This window comes from Eptatretus burgeri, chromosome 13 (assembly GCF_056783735.1).
Source record: "Eptatretus burgeri isolate ZD-2024b chromosome 13, Ebu_testis_v1, whole genome shotgun sequence".
NCBI classification, from domain to species: domain Eukaryota; kingdom Metazoa; phylum Chordata; class Myxini; order Myxiniformes; family Myxinidae; genus Eptatretus; species Eptatretus burgeri.
In genome coordinates, this window is record NC_140973.1 from 31,436,194 (window position 1) to 31,455,746 (window position 19,553).

The 19,553-nt window shown below is 45.1% G+C and overlaps 1 protein-coding gene across 1 annotated transcript in view; it reads right to left on the reverse strand.

The window, feature by feature from the left end:
• The window catches only part of LOC147014185 (macrophage mannose receptor 1-like), an 88,712-nt gene that overhangs the window by 11,377 nt on the left and 57,782 nt on the right, over positions 1 to 19,553 (reverse strand). Inside the window, exons 13-18 of the mRNA XM_085851940.1 lie at positions 14,710 to 14,873; positions 14,404 to 14,500; positions 10,048 to 10,277; positions 9,735 to 9,900; positions 6,276 to 6,410; positions 6,009 to 6,125 (exon numbers count right to left, since the gene is read on the reverse strand). Coding sequence (XP_085708066.1) covers positions 6,009 to 6,125; positions 6,276 to 6,410; positions 9,735 to 9,900; positions 10,048 to 10,277; positions 14,404 to 14,500; positions 14,710 to 14,873 — 909 coding nt within the window. The remainder of the gene's footprint in view (positions 1 to 6,008; positions 6,126 to 6,275; positions 6,411 to 9,734; positions 9,901 to 10,047; positions 10,278 to 14,403; positions 14,501 to 14,709; positions 14,874 to 19,553) is intronic.

Below are 19,553 nucleotides of genomic sequence, written 5' to 3' on the forward strand. Positions count from 1 at the left end.
TGTGTCCAACGAGCGGTTGCTGAGAGAGACTCGGATGAGATTTGTTACCTGCATAGTCCGTGAGCGTCAGCTGCGGCTGTATGGACATGTGGCTCGTTTTCCTGACGCTGATCCTGCTCACCAGATTCTCTCAGCGAGGGAGTCTCATGAGTGGAGGAGGCCAGTGGGCCGACCACGTGCCTCATGGTTGCAGCAGGTTGACCATCATCCCAAGGAGATGGGGATGGGCCTGGCATCTGCCTGGGGGATGGCCAGACGGAGGCCCCTGGAGTACCGGCGGAAAGTGGACGCAGCGACGCGCTGTTCTGGCACATGCTCCCATACCTGACCTGACCCCCTGTTCATTGCCATGTGCGCCAGGATCAGAAAGCAACAGTTTGCAAGCTGCGAGAACTGCCCTGTTGGCAGCTACAACACGGGCCTGCAGGGGCGGCCCGTGCACCGTGTTTGTGTTCACCCATCCATTCGTTGTGCTCATTGCGTGTGCCACTTGAGCTGGCAAGGAGACTGCGTTTGTGCAGCCCATGCACCGTTGTGGTTCACTGCGTTCAGTTCAAAAGGGAAGGCCTTGGACTGCGTGTGAGCAGCCAGCCACGTGCCCTGTCACCTGCATTGTTTTGAGCCAGAGACTGCATGCGGGCAGCCTGGCTCCCTGCTAACTGCTTTCTTTTTGCAGAGTTCAATGATCCTGGGCCATGGTTTAGTGTAAAATTTGTAAGTTAAGGTTAAGATGTACTGTAAATATGAGTGCGCCCCCGGCATGTCTGTCCTAGCGCCGGCAATTTTATTTAAGTCGTCCGTGTGAGTGAGTTTGTTTAGGTAGTTACGCAGCCCTCAGGTTATTCATTTTGGGGACACGAATACCATGAATGTCGCACTCAGGGATCCGTAGGTAAAATGTACTAGGGGAAAACTACACATGATGGCACACGAAAATTTGACGACTCGGGACGAGTCTGTAAAAAGGGGAGGGGGTAGTGTTGTGGTTACCAAATTCGCAAACCACCATTCAGGTCCCTTAGGTGAGATATCTCGGTAAGTATATGTGTAGTTAGGCCCAAACCCGTTGTCTCGTGGGAATACATGTCATTTATGCGTGCTGCGACTCTTCAGGATAGCCGTTTTTCTTTAACTATCTTTATTTTGGACCAACCGCCATTGTTACCACCACCAACCACAACATCAACCACCCACCGCGGCGCCGTTTCCCGCCACACCTCGCAACCATCGCATCGGCACCGTTCTTGCGCCGCTTGTGGGTACCGGTGTTGGACTCGTGCAGGGCGCGCGCCGAACAGCGTGTACAAAACCACGGATTTTCCACTTCAAAAACGGATCAAAAACGACACACGCCCACTTTTGTTCCGTCCAATCGGTGAGCAAGGGGCGATTTGGCCCCGCCCCCAGGGCATTGGAGGGCGATCGATATATGCAAATTTATGGATCAAAAAGCATTCACGCCCACTTTTTCTCGGGCCAATGGGGAGCGAGGTGAAAGGTCGAAGGGAGGGGGTCAAAGATGAGAGAGTGAAGCCACGGGGCTGATATAAGCGACCGCGTTCGTCAGTCAAGTGGAACAAGAGTTAAGACTTCGCGGGCGGTGGAGTTGGGAAGAAGAAGCAAGAAGGAGTTGGTCGTCGTCGTGTGCGTTGGAGTCGGAACGGAGGGGACGGAGCTGTGGAGAGGCGGCGAGGGCAGACGAGGGGGTGCTCGCGTCGTGCAGGGAGCTGCACACCAGGGAGGCCGACGGCGCGACCTGGCCGAGGTGGAGACGCTCGTCGCGGGACTCGAGGCAGAGTAGGAATCCTCTATACCCCGAGCATCAGCAACCCCCCTCCTGTTTCCCCCCGCGCTGAGATAGTGCGACCAAGGGGGCCCCTTTCCCACCCCCTACCAGACACTGCCCGCGAGTCCCGCGGAGTTGAGGCACCATCGCCGCTCCGCGTCTCATCACCAGACGGGTAGGCCCGACCCGGTCTCGGCCTCAGGCCCGCCTCATCCTTGAGGGTTCTCTTTTCTTTTGTTTTTGGGAATGTGTGTTGTCGGCGCCGTCTGTGAAGTAAAATTGTATAAGTGTTGCCGTGTGCTCGCGTAATCGGTATTAGATCTGCATTGTCGCATTTGCTTTTTGTGTAAAATTGCATTGTGTTTCTTTTCCTTCTATGTGCTTTAGGTGGAATTGCATTGTGTTTCTTTTTCCTTTTCTATGTGCTTTTGGTGGAATTGAATATGTGTGCTTTCCGTTCATCGTGAATAAATGTGCTTTGTGTTGAACTGTTTCCCGCTTCGCTTCGTCATTTCTTTCATTGAATCCTCATCTTGCTTCACGTAAAGGGTTGGTAGTGGGCTGAATACGCCCGATAATTAATCGAACCGTCGAGGCCGACGATAACACCGCTCGGTTATCCTGATAGTACGGAACGGGTCGCTTAAGTGGCCCGTGTCCGAAGTCGACCTGCGGCGAGGTGCGATCGCCCGGTCTACCCTCCGCGTGGGTACTTAGGTAGGTCGAATTTGGCGAGCAACCCTATCCCATGCGGGGGCTGATTGGCTCGATCGCGGTGAGACCGAAAGGTCCACCCGTGACTGGTTCCCGGCGTTAGTCCGAGAGGGTCACGACTGGATTGTCCGTCCGGTGGGCGACGTGCCGCGATTCGAGTTACGTGGCCGTCAGCACGCCGGCGGGCGCGAATCCGCAACAATATATATATATACATATATACATATACATATACATATATATATATATACATATACATATACATATACATATACATATATATATATATATATATATATATATATATATATATATATATATACACATACATACATACATACATACATACATACATACATACATACATACATACATACATACATACATACATACATACATACATACATACATACATACATACATACATACATTATACCTGGTGTTGGCGCAGTGGTTAGGGCAGCGGCTTGGGATCCAAAAGGTCCTGAGTTCAAGCCCCGTTGGGCCACTGAATTAATACACCAGGGGGTTGACTCAGCCTGTCATCCTTCCGAGGTCGGCGAAATGAGTACCAGTGTACTGGGTCGGTGTATACCCCGGTTAAAATAGGTGTACCATATCCCTGTGTTGTAAGAGGTGACCAGGGTTGCGTCAGGAAGGGCATCCGGCGTAAAACATGTGCCAAATCACTATGCGGATCATACGGATGATCCGCTGTGGCGACCCCTAACGGGAGCAGCCAAAAGAAGAAGAAGAAGAAATATATATATATATTTTTTATATTGAAAAAAAGTAAATTATAACTGATGCTCGAATCGTTTACCATGAACATCAAGACAATTCTTAAACACCGTATGCTTTAACATTTCATGACAGATTTAAACAATGGTCAATGTACACAAATATCATGTGTTGTCCTTTAGTTCCTCAATGTATCTGAGATGGTTGATGTAAACAGACTGACTTCGGATGTCCCCTACAGAAATAGGTCGAGGCTCTCGTAACCGAATGGTGCCTGGGTTTTGCAAGAAGTTACCTGGTGCGAGGATGCCTGATGTTGGCTTTACGGTTAAGTTGGCTGGCTTAAAATCTTCAGATCTTGAGTTTGAGCCCCCTGTTCGTCCATTGAAATAACACTAGGTGGGTTGACTCAGCCTGTCATCCTTCCGAAGTCAGCAAAATGAGTACCAGTTCACTGAGGTAATAAGCCATTTGAGTATCGTGCGTCGGAGAGGCGACCCATCCAGGATTGTAATCCTTAGCCAGTGAAACTGCCTCGGCAGCTCCTATTCACCTCGTGGCGTGAAAGGGATGGTTATGTTATATATTACCTGGAGCGATGGGTGGTGCACATTTGTTCTCCACAATTCCTCAGGAGCCTTACCTTCCCCACAATCGCTGAGGTACCTGACTTTCACCACACCCTGTTCTGGTGGGCACCGGGCACCACACCCAATTTCTGTTACGTGTCGACCTCAGGGCACCGCAACCAACATACAACAGGAGACAGAAGAGTAATGTTCTAAGAAATATTAAATAATCCCGAACGTCTACCTTAAGCACAACAATATTAATTAAATGTATCAATAAATGACTTACCGAAGAATCCCCAAATTAAATAGGTCTGAACATCACATACAGCAATGCAGCTACACGATAACTCATGACTTTCAACGTGGCAACTCAGCTTGATCAAGCAGTTCACACATTAAACCCAGAGGGTCATAAATGAGTGAAAGGTCGGCGGTGAGCTCCATTGGAGTGGTCAAAGTCCGGAGGGTGCACACAAATGGTGAAGCCGACATGTGGTCATGTTCAAAGTCCTCAGAAGGTGAATCCCCAAATCACCCAAGCATCGAGGAGAACCTGATTCAGCTGTTACAACTGTACCACAGATAATGAAGACAGGAACTTCAAGCTGAAAAGGACGATTTTGTTGAAGGACATGCGAGGTTTGAGGGTCGATAAGCTACGTACGAGAGTACGCATTGATCAACACGCCGATTGCCTTCTCGAAATGGTGTGTAAATGACCAAAATGGTGACAACGAGGTAATACAAGGAGCAGCGATTATATAATCACCGAAATAACAAGTGGAGTACAATGTCTGACAGGCAAGTCAAACAAGTAGTTGAGGGAGTTCAGTGGAACCCCGGACCAGTGCACCGTGGGCTAAGGTTGAGCCGCTGTGGCAAAGGAATTGATGAGTCATTAAACCTTCACAGGTTCGCATAAAGAAGACCCCCGATATCCTTTTCTGTGGATGTCAGGTTTTAATCATATGCACCACTGGACACAAAGCGTAGCCACTGAAGAGAAGTCCCCCGCAGGAACATGGCCTTACGCCTTCTTGTTCTCCTTTGTCCTTGTCCCTATCTCCTCGCTTCCATTCCAAACTTCTTGTTGTTGTTGTTACTCCCATTATCTGGACTTTGGAAACACTTAACAGCAAATGTGACCTTATGCAAACACAATTAAATTAATTTACTGGTCCGTAACAACACCCTGTACAACTCACATTTTGAAGTGTGAGTTTTGTTTCCCTTTATGGTTTGATTGCCGAAGCTGAAATGATTTGATCAGCAATTATTATTCATGCACAGACTGAAATAAATCATACATTCACAAGGTATTGACTCAGAGTTGTCCATCTTTTGGTATGATCACGTGTGCTGCGAAAAGCTGTGTTGTTGAAAATGATGTGTTAAGAACAATATGTTTGCAGGTACACCGCTTTTCTCAATGTCAAAAAAGGCTTCCTATTCTGAACATGACAATGTTTGAGTGAAAGAGTCTAACTTTTCCTTGCACTTTGCATCAATGCTGCTGTATGTTCCAATGCTTTCTCTTGCACTTGGCAATTACTACTGTCCTGTTTTACATTCGTGTAATTGTAATGAATTTATGAAAAAGCTGCTGAACCTTGCTCCAAAGAAAACTACAAAATATAACTTGATGCGAATGTGTCAATGAATATGCCTCCGCTCATGTCAGATATCAACGCAACATTATGCTTAATCTCAAGTAAAAGGTCATAAGAGAGGGAGAGAGTGGGAGGAGTATGAGAGGGAGAAGTAGGAGGAGAAGGAGAAGGAGAAGGGGAGGGAGAGCGCGAGAAAGAAAAGAGTAAACATCAGATGCTTCCAACTCGGGTTATGATCTGCAAAATGATTTTCAAAATGCACATGACCTTTGACCTGTTGAACCCAAAATTGAATCAGTTAATCTTTGTATTGCAGTCCATACTTTTGTCAAGTTTGGTGGAAATCCCTTCTATGGTTCGTAGTAATGAAAATCTGCTATTCACACACACATGGACGGAGAATCCAAAAGTATAATACTTCCGGTGCTATCGGCTGCGTAGGCATAAAAATGACTTCATAAAGCAAAAAGCAAAAATAGGTTGGTACAAGAAGAAGTACAAGAGGAAGAGAAATCAGAAGAGGAAGAGGCAAAGTAATTTGAAGATACATAAGGAATCAAAAATCAAAACAGCAGGAGTACTGACCATCAGAACTATGGTGAAGTCCAATCCAATATCTCTTGGCTTCACCTTTCGGGAATTTTATCTTCCCCTCCACAATGTCACTTTCAAAGCTGTTCGTCCAGCTGACCAGCGAACTCCCTAGTATGAGTTGTATTGCATGAAAAGAATGACAACACAAGGTTAGGTGTTATGCATAACCTCATCAACAATGTTCTCCTTACATATTATAGCCTTTTCTGCAGCCATTCCAGCACCATGGACTTTTGGTTTCTGTGGATGAGATCATACCTAGCCTGGAACAGGTGACCGCAGCTCCCATCCAGCTGAGTTTGTCTGACTGAAACAAGAAGCAGGCGTCACCTGACTTCTGCCAGGATTCACTAGTTGAGGGGCATGCACCTGGCACAGGTGTAGGTGGTGGTTCTGCAGGAGCAAAGGGAAAATAAAGTTTCTATCCAGAAACAAGGCGTGATTGCATCGGTACTAGTTTATCACAGTACATCACATTTTTGTCCATTTATGCATGAAGGGACGATGACCAATGGCTCTAAATTACTTGCACCCTCCCAAACCCCCACCACAACTCAACTCAGTAAATTAAACGAGAATGGCACCAGAAGAGCGCATCCCTCCACCAGGCTGAACAGCTTGTTTTGTATCCCACTGATAGGCGGGATCTGTATCCGGATGTTAAACAAAATCAAATTGGCTTGTTCTTGTTACACACCCAACTCATCCACCAAGTTTCATCTGGATCCGTCCACAATGTTTTGACATATTTTGCTGTACATCATTTTTGGCCCTATCCCTCAATAGTGAAGGATCACTTTATAAAATTTTAAAATTCTCACATCGGGATCCAGATGCAGCTCTTCATCCAAATTGAATTAATTTATCCTTGCGACACACCTAACCTATCCACCAACTTTCATCCGAATCCGTCCATAACTTTTTGACAGACAAACAATGGTGAAAACATAACGTTGATACCGTCCACCTTGAGTGACAGAGGTAACAACCCAACTTAACAATGCAGAAGCTTTCTGATTGCTTTCCAACTTGTGCTTGCACTTAATTCAATCGATACTCTACAGGATTATTTACTCATTTCAGTCCAATATTATTTTTTCCTCCAGTTCTTAAAAGTGAAGCTTGTAGCAGGACTGATGAGCAAAATAATAGTGCACTTTGTGATAAAAGCATGAAAATTTCAACATTGTCTCGAAGTACTCCAATATATATATATATATATATATATATATATATATATATATATATATATATATATATATATATATATATATATATATATATATATATATATATATTTTTTTTTTCTGATGTGGAACCAACTTGGATTTGGACAACGACAATTTGCTATATCAGCATCATGTATCATAGTAACATGATCGATTATAAATTCCTAAATTACACTTTTTATATGACTTTATGTTTGTGTGTGTCCTGCAGACGTCTACAGATTATAGGTGATGCTGAACCGCTCTTTAAATATTGAGATCAGTGACCTCGAACAATGCCGATTTTACATTTGTATGCACCCTCCATCATAACATACATGTTTGAATGCAAAATTAACTTTTTTTTTTTTACGAGAGTTCTGTTGTTGTTCTGTCCCACAGAGTTTATATTGTACTCATAATGATTTGGAAGATCCCATCGATTTATCATAATGATGGCCATGAGAGGTCAATGACCTCTGATCATCTCCTGTGTCAGATGTGCTCCAGAAAGAGTGTACGAGAGCACATATGCACAGCGTAGATACCGACGTTGTGGTGTTGGTGATTGCCATGTTCAACCAGGTCAAGTCTGATGAGCTGTGGGTGCCACTTGGTATTCCATCAAATTTCCAGTATATACCTGTCTATGAACTGACTGCTGGGATGGATCTACATTTGTGTGCCACTTTCCCTGTCTTCCATGCATTCACAGTGTGTGACAATGTCTCAGTGTTTTGGGAGGGGGGGGGAGAGGCAAAAGACTGCCTGGGACACGTGGAAAGGTGTCCCTGAGGATACCAAAGCCTTTGAAGACCTCCTACTCATGCAAAATGAAATCAGTGACCCAACGATGTCAGTAGTGGTGTGGTTTGTTGTATGACTACATGACCGCATGAGTGCCACCATGGAAGTCAGTGATGCCAGGAAGCAACTGTTCATGCAGAAGTCAAGGAGTCATGAGAACATACCACCAACACAGGCAGCACTTAAGCAGGATATCAAGCGGGCAAGCTACCAAGCCAACTGTGGGAATCAGGCCTCAATGCCCGACCCTCAGCTTCCAAGCCTGTCAGATTGGGGCTGGAGGAAGGACACTACAGGACGACAACCACTGTGGACTACCCTTCGAGAAGAATAACAGTCGCGTTATGAACTCATTCACTGTGAGTGTACAAAGAGAGTCACTGGGCGATACAAGTGTGTCGAAAGGCAGAGGAGGTAATTAATTTGTGTTCAATTCGTCAAGTCTTTGCGAAGGAGTCAAAGAACAGAAAAAGGGAAATATTTTACACACAGGCAAGTGGGAAATTAATATAATGGCAATGTTGTTGAAGCAGTTCCCCCTTTGACAAATGCAAGGATATAAAAATTTGGTCACTGCATTGATACCAAATAGCCTACTCTTTAAAAACGTTGGCCTTTTTGGTTATTCCGCCTGAGCACATTCCTGAAATCCCAGGTTGTCCACTGTCTGTTAATATTCTTTTCGAGCCTGGTGTTGGCTTAGGATCCTTAGCGTCCTGAGTTCGAGCCCCGCTGGCCACTGAATTAACATCAGGGGGGTTGACTCAGCCTGTCATCCTTCCGAGGTCAGCGAAATGAGCACCAGTATACTGGTAATTATCCCTGCAGGGTCGAAGGTAACTAAAGGGTTGGCATCAGGAAGCACATCCGGCTGTAAAAACATTGCCACAAGAAAGGGTACCATGATTGGAGCCCCCCAAAAAGCTGACCCCTGCTCAGGGAAAAAGGCTTTAAAATGGTGTGATGAGTTAATATCCTTTTAATTCATGTGAAACTACATCAATGTCTCTTGTACAGTAGTGTGGTTTATGTCCAGCTCCTCCACAAGCTTTAGACGTTAAGACTAGTATACTGTATTAAAAAAAAAACAAAAAAAAGGCACCGTCAGATCTTAAATAGCCACAAGAGATGCGAGCACGTAGAACAGCCAGCTTCACTTCCCCTCCAAAGGAGGGCATACTTTTAAAATGAACACCCTGTCAGTAAAGCACCAGGAGAACAGTTTATAGTGAGTAAAGAATAAAAAGAAAAATCATTGGAATTCAAATCCAAAAGCACAAATTTGACAGAATGGAAAACTGGTATTTGTGAAGGTTTTTCATCTGTTACATGTAAAACATCAATGTTATTCCATCTGGGATGGATGTGGATTCAGGTTGGAGAAGAGAGGGTAAACAAATTAACACTATCACAACAAACAGAGAATAAAATGAAGGAGGTGAAAATAAAGAATATGTGGAAATACAAGAATATGAATACAATGCATAGGAGTTAGTGGGCGCAAAGATCCGTCTTGGGAATACTTTTTGAGTGGGAAATCTGATTTGGGAATACGTGTTATTGATCTTCGAAATTAAAAGGAAGTCAAATCCTGTAAAAGATCACTATCCTTCCTTGGCAGTGGCAATTTCATCAGTGGCTATATTAAAAAAAAAAGACCTGAGCAGAACTTTCAAACCAAAATACCGACACCCCTCAATACCTGGTGACTTCTTGCAAACCACTGGAAGATTCTTGAGGCAGGATTCGGTCTTCCAACCTTCTCCAGCCACCAGATGCACACATGCCTGAGATTGCGCAGGTTCATCCGTCGCCCACCAAGTCATAGGCATATACCAGTCATCCAGCCAACGGTAAGCACCAGCTGTCTGCAGGGAAACGCGCACAGCCATTGTGCCCACAATGTGTAACAATCAAGATGGAGTATTAAATATATGCATTAACCACTTTCTCTGACAAATTAAAAAGGAATCATAAGAAGAAATTATTAAATTTAACCGTCACCATGTTCCTACCTCGTATGCATTGAGACCAATCCAGAGGGCCCCACCTGCCCGTCGAGCGAGCAAGGACACGAAGGCATGCTCATATACACTGATCACACTTGCAATGTCAGAACCATTGCGTCGACAAGCTGCTCTCGCCTCAGCAAAGGGCCGTGGAGTTGGGTCGACCTGAAACATTGACTTACCAAATTGAACCAGCTCAGTCAGAGGAGTTGGTTGTGTGGGAGAGATGGTCGGATCTAAAAGATGAGATAACATTTTAATTATGAGAGGTGCGTCTGATATATATATATATATATATATATATATATATATATATATATATATATATATATATATATATATGTATATATATATATATATATATATATATATATATATATATATATGTGTGTGTGTGTGTGTGTGTGTGTGTGTGTGTGTGTGTGTGTGTGTGTGTGTGTGTGTGTGTGTGTGTGTGTGTGTGTGTATGTATGTGTGTATGTGTGTGTGTATACATATGTATATATATCTATATCTATATACATATATATATATATATATATATATATATATATATATATATATATATATATATATATATATATATATATATATGTATCTGTTATCATCTGAGCTCAAGCGTTTGAACATCTGTATTGCAGCACTCTCAGAGGTTCGGATACCGAATAGTGGGAAGATCATGGTGGGTGGTTGCACCAACTATTGGTCTAGTCACTCTGATGATTACCGCGCTCAAATTGTTGCTGTAGCTGTGTCCAATAAGCTGACTCCAATGATAATTGAGATAACACAGGTCAACGGGCGTATGGTATTCTCTGACTGAGGCAAGTGATCTCACCGTGAAGGACACATTCAATGCCACGCTCGAGTCTGTGGATAATCAGTGCCCCAGGCGAGATACTCTTCTAGTCTTGGGGGATTTCAATGTATCGACTGGAACTGATAGGGATGGTTATGAGACGTGTGTTGGTCGCCATGGGTCAGGAACTATGAATCAGAATAGCACTAAGTTCCTTGACTTTGCAAGAAGTCATGGACTTAGGGTGGCTGGTTCATGGTTTTAGTGCCCACAGATTCATTGCTGGACTTGGTATTTTAACACTGCTGGTGTCGCAAAGGAGATTGACCATGTGCTCGTTGATGGTCGCTGGAGGATGATCCAGAACTGCAAGGTCTACTGGAGTGCTCAGTTCCTCAATACCGACCACAGGCTTGTTGTAGCAACTCTGAAGTTGTAGCTTAAATCTGGGAGAATGGTACCATCCCAACCTCAGCTGGATGTTGGCAAGTTCAAGGATGAGAGGGTAGCTGAGGAGTTTGCAAACAAGCTGAGTGGAGATTTGAGGAGTCTGGGTGCTTTGGGGAATCCTTAAGAGTTGTGGAGTGCCTTCAAGACCACCATCCTTGATGTTGTCGGTAGATGCCTTGGAACTCACCATCAGGAGAAGAAGAATTTTGTCTCTCAATGGAAACAGGACACCATTGACCAGATTTGCAGGGCCAGGTTTAATGGCAGAGCTGAGCTGTTCAGGGAGTTGCGGCATAAAGTTGGACATGCACTGAGGGTGGACAAAGAGACCTATGTGCGAGGAATCTGCGAGGGGGGTAGATTATCACCTGTGGTCAAGTGATTTTTGTTCTGCTTACAAGGGAATTCGCACATTGCATTCTGCCAAGCCTATCCCTCAGTGTACTGCAGTTAGAGCAGAGGGTGGTGGGCTCTGGACAGAGGAGCCCAGAGTGAAGACATGTTTGGCCAGTTACTTTGAGCAGCTCTACCAGGCTAATACACCAGCTGTTGAGTTGGATGTCAGGGGTGTTGCTATGCCTATTGCTGACCCTCCAATCAACTGCGATCCACCTTCGTTTATGGAAACACAGACTGTTTTGAACCAGTTGAAATTGGGGTAAAGCTCCTGGGATCTGTGGCATTCATGCTAAACTTCTCAAGGCTGGTGGAAATGCTGCACTCATGTCATTGTATGCAGTTCTGTGCTCTGCCTGGAACACAGGCATCATCCCAACCGACTGGAAGAGGGGCCTTGTTGTCCCACTCCAGAAAGGGAAGGTGATCGCCAAGGCTGCAACAACGAATGAGGGGTGACGACTGCTCTCAGTGACGGGTAAGGTCTTTGCTTGAATAATTCTTGATTGGGTTTGCCACCATCTGCTTGAGCACCAGCGCCCAGAGCAGTCAGGCTTTACACCAAAAAGGTCAACGATTGACCGTATCCTTGCTCTTCGGGTCCTCACCGAACACAGATTAGAGTTTCTTCAGGAGCTGCTTGCAGCTTATGTTGATCTCTGCAAGGCATTCGATTCAGTGAATTGGAATGCCCTCTTGAGGATTCTTGGTCTTCGTGGGGTGGCACCAAAACTGATCAATCTGATGTCTGAACTATACTCTGGTACTGAGAGTGCTGTGAGATGTGGTGATACCATCTCCAACTTATTTCCAGTTGTTACTGGAGTTCGTCAGGGGTGTGTACTGGCCCCCACAATTTTAAGCGCTTGTATGGACTGCATTCTGGGGAGGATGTCAGAGAGATCAAGCTGTGGTGCATTGTTTGGGAATGTCAACATCTCTGACTTTGATTTTGCAGATGATGCAGTCATCTTTGCAGAGACTCTGGATATCCTTTTGGGGGCCCTCGAGGTGCTGAACGAGGAGTCGGAGCCACTGGGATTACAGGTTTTCTGGGTGAAAACTAAGATCCAGGCTTCGAATGACATCTTGGATGTTGCTAACTTGTCTATACATGTTTGTGGTGAGGATGTTGAGGTCACAGAGAGATTTCCCTACCTTGGCAGGGATATTCCTGTCTCTGCCGGCTGTGAACCAGACATCAATAGACGTCTGAGTTGGGCCTGGGGAGTCGTGGATTCACTGGATCATGGGTGTGACGCTGCCGGTACCTGCTGAGGAGGACAAAAGTTTGAGTCTTCAGGTCCTTGGTGCTTCCAGTCTTGCTCTACGGATGTGAGAGTTGGACTTTGACCAGGGATCTGAGACGGAGCCTTATTTTTTTATCTTAATTGTTGAGGCTCATATGAGAGCTAACACACAATGCACAACAAGGGGGGCAGGAGACAAGAGGGGCGGGAGAAGGAAGGACAAAACAGTGGGGAACAGAGACATTAGGAGATCTGTGGAAGGGAAAGGGATGGGGTGGGGTGCATGGGGTATACAAGATGAACACCACAGGGACTTTCAGGACCTTACACGACAGACTTTAAGTACCTAACATGACAGACTTAACTCCTTTGGTACCAGATCTCTCCGGAGAATCATTGGCTATCACTGGTCAGACTTTGTGCCCAACGAGTGGCTGCTGAGAGAGATTCAAATGATATTTGTTACCTGCATAGTGCGTGAGCATCAGCTACTGCTGTATAGACATGTGGCTTTTTTCCTGATGTTGATCCTGCTCACCAGATTCTCTCAGCGAGAAAGCCTCATGAGTGGAGGAGACCAATGGGCCGACCACGTGCCTCGTGGTTGCAGCAGGTTGATCAGCATCTCAAGGAGATGGGGATGGGCCAGGTATCTCGCTGGTGGATGGCCAGACGGCGGCCCCTGGTGTACTGGCAGAAAGTGAACGCAGCGACGCGTTGCTCCGGCGCATGCTCCCATACCTGACCTGAATTGTGACTCCAATGCGGTCATTGTCGTCGTTTCTCCTGTCGTAGGGTTGGCACTAATGGGCTCAGCCCAGTTTTCCTCACCTGGGTTTCCCTCTGTGTTGTTTTACTATCAAATGTGCTATCTTTTTCTCTAATTCCACTGCTTTTGAAGCATCTTTCTGGTGCAGAGTTGTGGTTGTTGAATGGACTCACTCTGCATGATGTCATGTGGCCAGTCGCATGTGCATTGATCTGTTTGTCTCAATCAGACTCAAAAATTATTTGGGGGGAGTATGTGAGGAATGGTTGCTCAGGAGGTCAGAAGAGAGGAGATCAGGCAGCAGCAGGAAAGATCGTTCACTGAAAACTGGAGTAATTAAGTGGTGGGACACGGAAAAGATTCAATTTCAAGAGTTCAATTTCAACTTTTTTCAAGAGAAAATTTTCAAGAGTTCAAGCCCGAATCCTGCAGCTGGCACGTCAGGACCACTGCAAACTATTGCATGCTGCAGGAAGTTCCCCAGGTTCAGTGCACCATCCTTCTTTTCTTCTCCTTCTCCCCGTCTTTCTATCCTCCTGTGTGTGTCTCTTGTGTGGAAGGCTTAGCTTTATATAGGTGACCTCTCCGGTTCTATTTTAGAGATAAGCACGTGTCTCCCCGTCGTTGTATTCCCCCATTTCCTGTCATTGACTCCACCACATCCTTATTCATCCTTTGTAAATAATTATTTATATTACCAGTTGCCATCTTGCAAATATATCCACGCTTGAAGTCACATCTGTTTTCTCTCCAGGAGCCAATTGATTCATAGTTCAGCATGACCACACAGTCGCTCTGCAATTGGACACAGTGAGTCAATCACTGGTGGGACTAAATCTGCTTTTAACCATTTTCTGTGCAAAGGAACATAATAAATGGCCAAACTGCCATCAAACAATATGTTACCTTATGGGAACAAATAGTGAAAGGCCAAGAAGGCAAGTAAATGAAGACCTTCAGGTGAATGGTTTCTTATCAGTCCTGAGTGTGCCAGCCAAAATCACCTCGTATGAAAAATACTGCTGCGAGATAAAAGGCCTCCTGTAATCCCAGTGCGTGTAGTTCACGGGTGTTCCATCACTCCACACAAAATTTCCTTCTTCGTTAATATCATTCAGCCCTATCCAGCACTTGAGTTCAAAATCTTCAAGTTGCGTCAACAGGAACACTTAAAAAGAGAGAGGGAGGGGGAAGATGAGCAGTGTATTTGAATGAGTGCTCCATTCCAAAACACGCACGCACGCACGCACACACACAATATCAGATTAATATGTCTGTTTTTTGCAATTTTTGTCAAACAGTTCATTTTGGATGTCTTAGCTTCTTTGAGGGACTGGCAGAGCGAATCATGAACTACGGGATCACGTGACCGTCTTTGCAACCAGTTCAAATTCAGGCAATCATGCCATTTTTCTTGGGGGAAAACTATCCAGCATGTCCATGGTCCCCCAAAACACTAATATACTTGAAAAATATCTGATAAAGAAAGTGTGAGTTAAATTAAGTACGAGTAACAAAAATAAGGAATGTATAACACAGAACCTTTCACCCAATGTCTGACACCCTAGCAACAGAAGTTCAATTTCAGCACACGCAAAAATGGATAGGCAAAAAAACGGTTTGTACTCCACTGAATTTACAATTGAAGATCCCATGATCCTTTCTGTGACGAGAATCATCCACTCCCTATGGGAGCGTAATACCCCGTCCATCCATCCATTGGGACCATACTCTGTACAGAGTGTCGGTGCTGCCGAAGCAGTCTCCTGGGCCATTGGGCACAATCCTGGATGGGTTGGTAATACCCCCTCCTTCTGGTAAGGGTCGGTGAAGCCGTGAAACCAAGTGTGCAGTGCAAAATTGCAAGTCATCCCATTAGCTTACTTGTAATAACCTCTCCCACCACCACTAAGTGGCACAACATGGTATACATTTACATAGGGAATTTGTCTCCCCTCCCCCTCCAAACCCACTCCTGAACATCCGTGATGACGAAAAAAAATTCAGTGCTCAAAACCTTACCCGGGCGCACCCCAAGTGCAACCACGAAATCTCAACTCATTCTGTTTCGCGCTTTAGTACACAAAAAACACAATTTTAGAATGGGATTACGCGCAACATATCCTGTAATGTAGGGCTCAAGACCTGCAACCAAAGACATCCAATGAAGCCGCCACGGAATGAATGTCTGAAAAGGTTACTAATGTGTGCAAGCACCAGTAGAATGAATGATTGCTGAAACCCTCCTTCACATCTGAAGAAGCTGCTGGAGAGAATTGATGCTATTGGATGGAAAAAAAAATTCCATCGAGCATTCGCCTGTGCTGGGAGGGGTCTTTCATTTATGTTCCAAAGAAAATTTGAATTTGATTCAATATATATATCATTTTTGCAAACTCATATTTTGTGGACATACCAAGCATTTTATGTTCAGTTCTGATAGAACCGAAACGGGTGTCGTCAAGAGGCAAAGAGAAGCAAACACGGGCTGCCGTTGCTGCCATTGCTGCCATTGTCCAAAACTGCTTTATTCCGCACAACCGCACACACAGCCTCAATCACAATGTCAACACATACGCAGATGCAACAAAGCAATACATCACACATCCTCCTCTTCAGATAATTAACACCCTTTGAAAACCCTCAAGAACAATTTTAATCTTAACCCTCCAGAAATGCCAATGGCTTACTCATGTAGTACGCAAGATGTCAACGCGAGCAATGAATGCTTCAATCTTTGAACATTGCCTGCTTGGCTTTTAATTTTTACAGCAACAGCAATCCGGTTGATTTGGTTTTCGATCCCTTTGTGGGTACCGCCTCCTCACGGGCTCAAGAGCAATGTCGACCTTGGAGCCATCGATGTCATCCACTGCAATGTTGTTCTCAGGTACCTGTGTGTCACTCCCCTGATGTTCAGGAGCTTCCTCCACTTCTGCTGAAAAATCAACATCGCTGATGACTTTCAATGACAACGTCGGAGCTCGGAGTCTGATCTGGTCAACATGTCACTTCCACATCTGCTGAAAGTCTCCAGTTGACACTTCTACAGAAATTGAAACACGACCCGTTCGCTTGGCGATGTAACCAGGTACACACTTGTCGCCCGATCTGTAATTTTGAGCTGAAACGTATTGTCCAATCTCAAACTCCTAAATTGCCCACGAATCATGAGATAATTTTTGTGACAGCTGTTTATGCTCAACCGTGATGTTGGATGACTCTTTTCTCCAACTCAATATCTATTCATGGCCACCAAATGGAGCATCGTGCCAAAGACTTCGTGCCAACCATGTTTATATATGTACGGAGCTTCCTGTTCATGAGCATCTCTGCTGGTGTTTGTGTCGTTGTGGATTGCGGTGTTGTGCAATAACTAAAGAGAAATCGCGACACCCGAGTGTGTAAGGGACCACTCATTTTACGCAGTGCCAATTTCACAATATGCACCACACGTTCCGCTAACCTATTTGTCGCTGAAAGGTATGGAGCATTCCTGACGTGTCGAACTCCATTCATGTTCAAGAACTTTGCAAATTATTCACTCCTGAAACACGACCCATTGTCCGACACAAGAGCGTGAGGTATGCCGTGTGCAGCAAACGCTTCTCGCAATTCGTTAATCGTGACTTCACTCGTCATTTTCAAGTGACATACATACACTTCAATCAACTTTGAGTAAGCATCGACCAGAATGAATAGCATCTTCCCTATGACTGGACCCACATCCTCTACATGTATGCATGACCATGGTTGACTAGGGTACTCTCAAGAATGCAGTGGTGCTTTGGAAGAAAGTTTCTGGTATGCTTGATATTCATAACATCCTTTGACTCTTTTCTCCAACTTAATATCTATTCATGGCCACCAAATGGAGCTTCGTGCCAAAGACTTCACCCTTACAATACCTGGGTGGCTCCCATGCAACATGCAAACCATCTGATGTTGGCATTGCGGTGGCAGTACCACCCGTGGCTCTCCATAGCACACAACCCGCATGAACACTTAGTTCCTGTTTATGACTCACGAATGTTTTGAAGTCTTCCTGTGGAAATGTGCCTGGCCAACCCATGAAGACGTACTCATGAATGGGTGAAAGCACAAGGTCCCTGTCTGTCATTAGCCGTAGATGCACAGGGGTGATTGTTTAACTCTCTATCGTGTCCATCAAGAGAGTCACTTCTGCAGGAATTGGAGCATGAGGCTCAGTCAGTGCACATGGAAGACGGCTCAGCATGTTGACATTGGCATTGGCCATGCCAGGTTTGTATACGATATGATAATTGTAGGCTGCAAGGGCTAATGCCCAACACTGAATTTGAGGTGATGCCATTGATGGAATAGCCCACATGTTATTAAATAACCCGAGCAAGGACTTGTGGTCTCGAGCAAGGATTATTTGAAAGGTACAGCCATACAGGTAGATGTGGAATTTCTTGACTCCAAAAATTACTGCGAGGCCTTCCTTATTGACCTGCAAGTATCTGTGCTCTGCATTAGTCAATGTACACGAAGTGTAGCTGATAGGTCTCTTTGCTCCATCTGGCATTATGTGCACCAGCACTGCTCCGACACCATATGGACTGGCGTCACATGACACCACTAGTTTATTGCGATCATTGTAAGCAGTCAGGATGTGTGTGGGTTTCAGTGAACACTTTTGCTTTTTGGAATGCTCCTTGTTGATCCCTCTTCCATTGTTACTGCACCTCCTTCCAAAGTAGGCGATGTAAAGGCTCAAGTGCAGATGCTAAATCTGGCAAAACCTTGCCATAGTTATTCAGTAGCCCAAAGAAGGACTTCAGTTCTTTAACATTCTTTGGTGCAGATGCATCGGTGATTGCCTTGATCTTCTCAACCGTCAACTGTATCATGTTCACGGTGAACTTGTGACTGAGGTATGTGACTTCAGCAGCGGGAAAAACAAATTTATGTCATTGTAATCGCAATCCCGCATCTTGCAACTTCTTCAAGACACTCTCAAGGTTGCAAAGATGGTCACTAACGGAATCTCCCATTACTAACAAATCTTCAAGGTAGACCACGACTCCTAGAATCCTCACTAGCAGATTTTCCATTGTGCGCTGGAACACAGATGGTGCCGTTGACATGCCAAATGGTAAGCGGGTGTATCTGAACAATCCTCAATGTGTGTTTATTGTGACAAATTCACACGAAGTTTTGGACAAAACCAACTGCTGGTAGGCATGCCACAAGTATAGTTTTGTGAAGAGTTTCCCCCCAGAAAGTTTTGTGAACAACTTATCAATGCGTGGAATGGGTTAAATGTCTGAGCGGGTTGCTGAATTGACTGTAACCTTGTAGTCTCCACATATCCGAACCGAGCCATCTCCCTTCATAACCAGGATGATCAGAGCTGTCCAACAAGAAAATTGTCCAAGTTCTATGATCCCAGCCTTTAGCAACTGATCGAACTCCTGATCTATCTTCCCTCTCGGAAAGAAATGGAACCGGGCGGCCTTTCACAGACTTAGGAATTGCATTTGGGTCAATATCTAGCTCAACCTCCATTCCTTTCAGTTTTCCCAGCTCCAATGCAAAAAGGTCTCCGTAATCCTTGACAAGTTTCCTCAATTGATCACTGGCATCGAGGTTGTTCACATCCTGCCAATTCAAGTGGATTGCCCTAGAGCCAATCCCGTCCCAGAAGACTAGGCCCTGAACTTCTCACAACAGAGGTAAACTCTGCCTTCTGCTTGCCATACATTACAGCAACTTCGCATTCTCCCACAATATCCACAGATTCACCAGTATACGTGTGTCGTATGGTCTGACTGGGGCAGGTTGTGGGTCTGTTTAGATCGTCTGCCCTCCACTATCCCTGGAA